General features: G+C 32.4%; 1 protein-coding gene across 1 annotated transcript; it reads left to right on the top strand.

The window, feature by feature from the left end:
- Nucleotides 1–1,534: 1,534 nt before the first annotated feature.
- On the top strand, nucleotides 1,535–8,586 carry LOC121311331 (transport and Golgi organization protein 1 homolog; the record flags this gene model as incomplete). The annotated part of the gene is made up of 8 exons (XM_041243910.1): nucleotides 1,535–1,615; nucleotides 3,246–3,267; nucleotides 3,590–3,678; nucleotides 3,948–4,025; nucleotides 4,114–4,224; nucleotides 8,050–8,121; nucleotides 8,319–8,423; nucleotides 8,537–8,586. Coding segments are annotated over exons 1-8 (608 nt in total), but the record flags the coding sequence as incomplete, so codon positions are not given.
- Nucleotides 8,587–8,597: the final 11 nt, after the last annotated feature.

Here is an 8,597-nt window from a genome sequence, read left to right as displayed (position 1 = left end):
CTCCTAGCAAGTTAGTTAACAGACACGCTTGTTGTAAATGTACCTGGCTTAGAATATATTTATTTATTTTGCATTATATTGTGGAACTATGAACAGGGTAGAAACTGAGGATGATCTGTATACTAATATTGTTTTCTGTCTTCCTTTAGATGGAGATTATTTTAAAGAGATTACATTTAAATCTGTATTTCCCTCTATTAAAGCGTACTTTTCACTCAACTAGAAGAAGAAATACTGTAGCTGTTCCAAGCCATGTACGCATTGGTTTCACAGAAATCCTTTGAAGGCCACCCTGCCTGTTTCCTTCAGTCTGTATGGAGTAGCTGCAAGTACTGGTGGTAAAATGATATGCAAGTAAGTCCTTGCTTTTGTGGCAGACTGTCCCCCCAGATACCAATATTTATATAAACTAAACAGCAAATATCACAGGGTGACTGGGGGATAGCCAATATTGCCTGTTAAGACCTCTTGCCTACTAAATATCTTGGTAACTCTGAGTAGATAACTGTCCTCTCTTGGAGAATGGCAAGAATATTTAGTGAGTATTTGGATAAATCACTACAATTTAGCACAGTTTGCGGCCACTTAACACTGTGTGTGATTTTGAAGACGATGGGTTACACCTGAGCTAATTTAGGATTGCTATTACAAGGGGGGTGGACACTTATCCAACAAGCTATTTCAGTTTTTATTTTTAATTAATTTTCTACAAATTTCTAGAATTTTTTTTTTTCACTTGGAAGTTGTGGGGTAGGATGTGTAGGGAAAAGAAAAAAAAAAAAAAAAAAAAATAATTTAATGCATTTTAATTCCAGGCTATAAGGCAAAAAAAGGTGAACATTTTGAAAGGGGGGTTTAGACTTTCTATAGGCACAGTATATTATACACAGAGTAGGTAACTAACTTTTAAAGCTCTGACAGGCAGGTGTTGGCTTTTGAATTTTAAACTTGGTTCTAACTCTTTTCAATTCACTCCTTATTGGGCTCAGTAGTTAAAATATTGTTTAAAAAAATATTGAGGTAATTAAACATGTTTTTATATATTGTAGTTTCATCTATTTATTTTTCAGCCACGTTTAGGTGTCGCTATGGAAGCGATGTATGTTGTCCTCAGCTATTGTGACGTTGTGGTGGTCAGTAAAGGTCAGGCATTATTGACGTGCTAGGGAGAGAAGTTCATTGTAGAGCTAGATCTGTAAACTTGAAGAGAAACACTGCTTCTCTGTAACCATTTATTATCGATTATATTTTCAAATCTAATTAACTAACGTTATTATTTTTGTTCATTATTCTTTGATATTCACATTTGTCATCTTAAATCTTGATGTGTTTTAATCCTATTTTTTTTTTTTTTTTGACATTTAAAAAATAACATCGACGCCTGAGAAGCCGTTTTTATTTTATTAACAGAAATAATTCCGATTACTAATATGTCGTACCAATGTCGGTATTTAAATACACTGTTTTTTTAGTGTATTTTTAGTGTAAAATCGCATACCTGTGGTTTAATTCCACCTGTCATCCAGTTTTCGATATGGATAATTTAGAGCAAGAAGACTTTGAAGAAGGAATATCTTTGGGTTTTTACGCATTTTTGGTTAGGACAGTAATTAATGTAAGTAAACTTGCTTGATTATTTAGTGGGCGTTTTCTCCAAAGCCCGCAGACAGAATTTAAGCTGCACAGTAGTTTGCTAACAAAATGTATTTTAAAATTGTTGTTACTAGTACTATAACAGTTAATCGCATTAGATTATATGGGGCTATATTAAATGACATTAGTTTTTTAGGCGTTGCCCTTCAAATCTATCTACTACTTTATTTCACCTGATTTTTAGAGCTTGCAAAACTAGTTTTATACAGTGTAGTCCGTTAATTGCATCGCATTTTTTTTCCACACTTGAATAAAATGTTTGTGTTTCAATTTCCTTGACTGTAATATAAGTTAACTGCACCGTTAGAGCAATAGAGTAGTATAGCCCTTTTGGTTGCTTTTCACAATTCGCTACATAACTCAGGTCAGATTTGTAAGTGCATATTTGTACAAACTAGACCATTTTTTTTTTGTCTTCTTGGGAGGGTAAATTAAAGTGTTGTGGTGGTTTATTTTTCAACTGTACAAAGTTTTTTTTTATATATATATATATATATTATATATATATTTTTTATTTATATATATATATATATATATATATCTATCTGTCTCTATCTATTTCTGTTTTTCATTTGTTATTGGATAAGTGTATTTTAAAAAGTGAAAAAAGTAGCTATCAATCCTATCTATATAAAGTGGCATTGTTAGTTTTTAATCTTTGCTGCTATTTTAAAATTGCATTATGTCTAGATTAATTTGATGAAATTATTATTTGATCAAAAAGCAGCACAGTGTGTTCCAGATTGTTTCAGTGACTGGTTGCAGAATAACATAAAATAAATCCAGGGTTACATTGTTGCACAAGTTAAATGGAGGAGGATGCAATGTGCATGTTTATGTTTTTATGATCTGTTCAGATTATTTGGGGGTACAGTCCATGTTCAAAATAAAATCCAATCAGAACCTTGGGATATATTTGCGTAGATCTGAAGTGACATGGCAGGAAGAATCTCAGTTTTATCTTCTGATTTTGTTAATACAGTAAACACTTTTTAATTTCTTGGTGTTATGACTTGAGCAAACCATTTTATTCCTCCAAAAAAGTCTCTCTGTCTCATATATAACTATGTTCTAGTAGGTAAAGCCGGTCTTTCAGACTTTTTGGTAGTGTTGCAACTAAATAGCGTGAAATGAGAGACCTGTTGTATGGTACCCTGCAGTTTTGAAGATTTATTTATTTATTTCAGTTGGTAGCTGCCCTGCCTGAGGACTGGCAACCAGGGCCCAGTTTTTACGGTGTGCCGTGGGAGCCAGTGATTATAACCTTTCTCGTGGGATGCTTGACAGTCATAATTCTCCTCTGGAGGACCCTCCTTGTAGTAAGTTTATTAAAAATATTTATATATATATATATATATATATATATATATATATATATATATATATATATATATATATATATATATATATATAGCTCTTTTTAAAAGGGTTAGCCAGTCAGGTAGTGGAATAAATTATTCTGTTTGTACTAGTTTAGAAAAAAATAAAGAAAAACCTGTTCTTGGATTTAGCAAGTTGCACCTTAATTTTGTTGGTGTAGGTTTTACTGTGTGTTTTATTTTTACAATGTTTTTTTTTCCCTTTTCTTTTAGATAAAGAATAGGACATACCTATGTAAGTAACCTTATCTTACTGTTATATATGAAAACCAATGTGAAGCTTGAGATTGCTTGTTTTTAATATGCTAACGCACCAGTCTGTGTGTACATGTTATTGCATCCCAGAGCCATCACAGGGAGTGTTTGTTTGTTTTAAAACTTGATGTATTATTTTTTTTAATGTGGAAAAAATTCAGTAGTTACATTTTTTTTTCTTTTAAAATTTCTGTTTTCTGAAAAGAAAGAAACAAATGAATATGCTTGTAAATAAATATTACAATTTGTATTCTATATACTGGGTTTAAAGTTTCTAACTGCCATGTTTATTATTATTTTAGTGACAGAAAAGCAACTGGGGGAAAGAGTTCTGCAGTTATTTGAAGAAAAATGTGAAGTTCTTGAAAAAATATCAGAATTGAAACAGAAGGTAAGCACACATTTCGTTGAATCTTTACCTTTGAAAATAATATTGAAAATAATGCACTTGTTACACTTAGACCATACATATTGTTTCTTGAAAAGTTTACATAAATTATTATTTTACAGCACATTTACCAAAAGTAATCTGTTGATACAATCATTGTATAATAAATCTGTAGCTGTAAGGTTGCCTGCCCCCTGAGACTAGCAGCTACAATCAACAAGAAAAACACGTTTTACGTTTCATATTTTATATGTTTTACTTTGAAATTTTAGATTAAGGAAAGTGAACAGCAGTTAGTGGAGTCCGAGAAAACAAAATCCTCTTCTGTCCATGAAAATGAAAAACTTCAGGTAATAAAGCAATGTCTCAATATATGTTAAATGCTGCACATCAATTGTTGTGGTAGTTTACCATTTGTTTTCTCTTTCACTTTAAAAGGAAGCATTTGAAGCTTTACAACAAAATAATGAAAACCTGATGGAAAAGCTCAGGACACTGCAGTCTGCTGTAGAAGAAGAAAGGAGAAAGAACCTGCATCAAGAAGAAAGAGTAAGCAGTATCATATTTTTTATATATCCGCTATCTGAAAGCCTCCAAGCAGACTGGCTGAGAACCTTCTCGCCAGAAACTGAAAGTAATAACCCTAAATAAACAACTCGGTAGACAATAAGGAAGACCCATTGCAGAAACTTTTGTCCACCGAACTAAAATGGTCTTTTTTGTTTTACTTGCCAACATTTGGAAACTACCTCCGGGGTAGGGGGGTCATACGCAAAAAACACTCTATCAAATAATAGACGTATCCCCCACAACTCAACACGACACGACCATCATAACAGCAAAAACAGACATAATGAAGCGTTCTTACCTTTGTATAAGTTAGTGATCAGTAGATGTGTCGGCCGCACTGTGTACATCGTGTGGATTTCACTAACTATACTGTGCAGATTAAAAGATTTATTTTTTTTGTATGAGTAAATATCGGGACTTTCTTCCTATGTATCGGGACATGGGACATTTGCTAGGAAATCGGGACTGACCCGACCATATAGGGCGTCATGTATACAGCTCAGGGCGGGCCTAGATTTAGGACGCTGTTTCGATGTGGCCCAAGGCCTGCAATCCAAGATCAGGGCTAGCCTTTACATATATATGAATGCAAAGCAGACTTACGCCTCCTTTTCATGTCACATTGCCAATTTGATTTTTTTATGATAACACAGAAAAACACAGAATTTCTATGATGTTGGAGATTTTTTGGTTTTACATTTGGGGAGGGCAAAACACATGAAAGGCTTTTTCTGTTTGTTTGATAATAACCAATTCAATACACATATCATATATAAACATTAACACAGGTAACTTTGCTTTAAATTTACGTAAACAAACCTGTCTAATAAAACTGCTTCCGGTATTCAAGTTCAGTGTTGAATGAGGCTTCAGTTTACTTCAGTCAATATCCAGAGCTGTTCAAAGATGCCAAAAACAGTAACAATCAACCCTGAAGATCGGATCAACGAGTTTGGCAAGGATGAATTTCACGTCTGGTAATGTGCTTTTTTTGTACTTCATGCAGCAAGGTTTACAAGGAAAGGTAAACAGCCAATTTGGGATTCTTTTCTGTGCCAGCGTCTCACAACAGTCAGGCAGGATAATGCTGCAGCTGTATTTGACAATAGCCACCTGGATGGCGAAGACTAACTCCAAGTTGAACTAACATGATTTTTTCTATTACTTTATATATATATATATATATATATATATATATATATATATATATATATATATATATATATATATATATATTATTTAGCTCAAAGAGCCAGCTGCCCAACGTTTCGATATGTTGTACATATCTTTCTCAAGGGAGCCTGTGTTTGAATCAAAACATTGGAGGTATTTATAGGTGTTTGACGGCATGACAACTACTTGTTATTGTTTATATTCAAATCCATGATTTATTCTTACATGATGTAATGGTGTTCTATATGTGACATCACTTTTACTTATATCTTTTAAATCTGTATTAATTCTAATTAACATTATTTTATATAAACTTATATTCATATTATCAAGCAATGCTGGCTGTGAGGATCAGCCTTGATATAGTCTCCCCAGCACATCAGCATGCACAACTTTTGAATTAATTTTGTTTATTTAATTATTTTTAACTTTTATATATTTATTTGAATTAGTTAGTTTATTCTTTTCTGTTGAGTCTCGCTGGCATAATTGTTCAGTCTATTTATCCATTTACTTTCTTTTATTCTTCTATATGTCGCATTGTCTAATTTTAGCTGTTCTAATACTACAAACTTTACATCATTTATGTCATGTCCTTGACTGGTGAAGTGCTGTACTATTGGTTCATTCATTTTTTTTATTTCTAATTAATGAAAGGTGGTTCTGAATTATTTTATATAAAGTTGTTCCAGTCTCTCCAACATATTTTATTTCATCACATTTTTCACAGGCTATTCCATAAACAACATTGCTATTTTTACAGTAGATGTTAGTTTTTAGTGGATATGTGGTGTTATGTTTAATTATATTTTTACTTTTGTCTATGTATTTACAAACTTTACATGTACTAGTGCAAGTATTTGTAGAACTTATTCTGTCAATTATTCATTTGTTTAGTGTGAACTAGAATATCACCTAAATTAGCTTCTCTTTTGAATGCTACAACTGGGGCCTTAAATGCTTTTTTCAATTTTTCTGAATTATGTAGAATCCGCAAGTGTTTCCAAACTATCTTAGAAATATTGGGCAAAAGTTTAGAGTACGTCATTACTAATGGGACTCTCTTGACCTTTTTATCTCTATTTTTATAATCTAGTAGATCATCTCTTTTTAGTTTATCCACTTTTCTTACCTCTGTCTCTATAATTCTTTCTTTGTATCCTCTTTTTTTAAGATTTGTTTTTAATACATGTCTTTGTTTTACATAGTCACTTTCTTTAGAGCATATTCTTCGTATTCTTATTCCTAGACCCTTTGGGATTGCCCTTTTAGTGTGTATTGGATGTGCAGAGGACATGTGTAAATACTGGTGCATGTCAGTAGGTTTATAGAAGAGGTCAGTCTCAATTGAACCCTTCAAGTTTTACTATGATATCTAAAAATTCTATTTCTTTTCTTGTCTATATATATATTTGTCTTTATTGATTAATGGCACTGGTAAGCTTGTAAATTGCTTAGAATTTGAAAGTGTAAAAAATTGTATTTACACTAATATTTCAATACCTGTTGTGATTATTATTGATAATGTTGTTCTGCTGGTGATAGAGCAGTAGTTTGTTATGTATTGAGCATGTTGAGCAAAGTGTGTCTGATGTATGACGATGTATTGCTGTGTTTGGATTAGGGCATTTCCCTTACTGAAGTTGCTGTAGCTACATGTGGAACAAGGGTTTTGTTATACCCATATGTTTAATAATCTTCCAAGAGAAGGGGTAATACTGATGTTTATTCTTTGTTTAGTTTAACGATCGTGTTTGTAAACAAAGACAGTATTCATGCAGGTTAAACAAATATGTATAACTGAGAAGAAACATGTGTAATGTAAAATACATAAATGTTTATTATAAATGGAATGAATGTTAAATATGTTTATTTTTGTATAAAATGATCCCAGGTTTAACCGGTTATTGAATCATTATTTAATGATTATTTAATGTCGTGTCTTTCCTTAGGAGGGAGCAGTAGTATTAGGTGGTCAGTGAGCTTGTCTTGTGAATGTCAGTCATTGTATGTACAACCTGTTAGTCATTTGCAATCTGAGTGAAGTATCCATTACAAAAATAAATGTTTATATCTGTCAACAATTGCAAGTAGCTCTTTCCTGCGTTCTAAATACCTCTGTGTTCTTGATAGAATAATGTGATTGTATATAAAATTGCTACTGTGCTGCATTGAAAAAAATATATATTAATAAGAAACATCTGCTACAAATCAAGGATTACTGTATATCCTGGTAGCTCTTCCATTCTGAGTGCAGGCTATCGTTCCATTAAAAAAACAAAACAAAACAATTTGCCACATTTTTAGGCCTGTTTTTTAGTCACATATGTGAACGCACAAAGGTGCCTTAAACCGCAAATATTAAAGGGGTTGCAGAACTAAATATGTGGCAGCATTGGGCCAGCACAGTGGTGTGAACGGGGTCTATGCAATGCTTTCAAAACCTTTTATGACTGAGAGTCTAAGAATAGTCTTTTTTTCTTTTTGTATTATTTTCTCTAAATTAGTTAATGAAAACCTCTAAGATGACTGAGTCAATGGTGGACTATGATTTATGCTAATTTGTATGATTTTTTTTTTTTGTAAATACTGTAGTAATGTGTGTGGTTTTTTTTTTTTTTTTTTTTCCAGTTGTCTGACACTCAAAAGTCATTCAAGAAGCTTCAGAGTTTAATTAATTCTAAGAGTGCTGAACTGTCAAAGGTAAGTTGCAAAACGTGTTTAATTTTAATTACAAATTTTGTATTCACTTTTGGTGATTAATAAACTCTTGCCTTGCATTGCTTGTAGCCTTTTAAACACAATATAGTATGTACTGGTTACTGCTGCCCAGAACTAATCAAAGTTCAATTTGACCAAGAACCACTATTTCTATCTGACTGTTACACTTTGTGATTTAGGTACAAACTTGTTTGGAAGAGGCCAGACTAAAAGAAGCAGCAGTAAAAGCTGAACTGCAATCTGTGTTGAAAGAAAACAACACTTTAAAAGACAGTAACAAAAATGTAAGTATCGAGATACAGGAGCAAATGCATTAAGTTACTAATTTTAATGCATTTCTTTGCACAGTGATTGTGAATTGTGTTAATGAATTCATATTTGTTTCCCCCAATTTCAGCTATTGAAAGAGGCCAGAAGCTGGGAAGAGCAATACAGAGAACTTTCTGAGCAAATGAAAA

Source organism: Polyodon spathula, unplaced genomic scaffold (assembly GCF_017654505.1).
Source record: "Polyodon spathula isolate WHYD16114869_AA unplaced genomic scaffold, ASM1765450v1 scaffolds_3117, whole genome shotgun sequence".
NCBI lineage: Eukaryota > Metazoa > Chordata > Actinopteri > Acipenseriformes > Polyodontidae > Polyodon > Polyodon spathula.
Note: the sequence above shows the minus strand (reverse complement) of the source record. Positions and strands in the feature narration are given on the sequence as shown.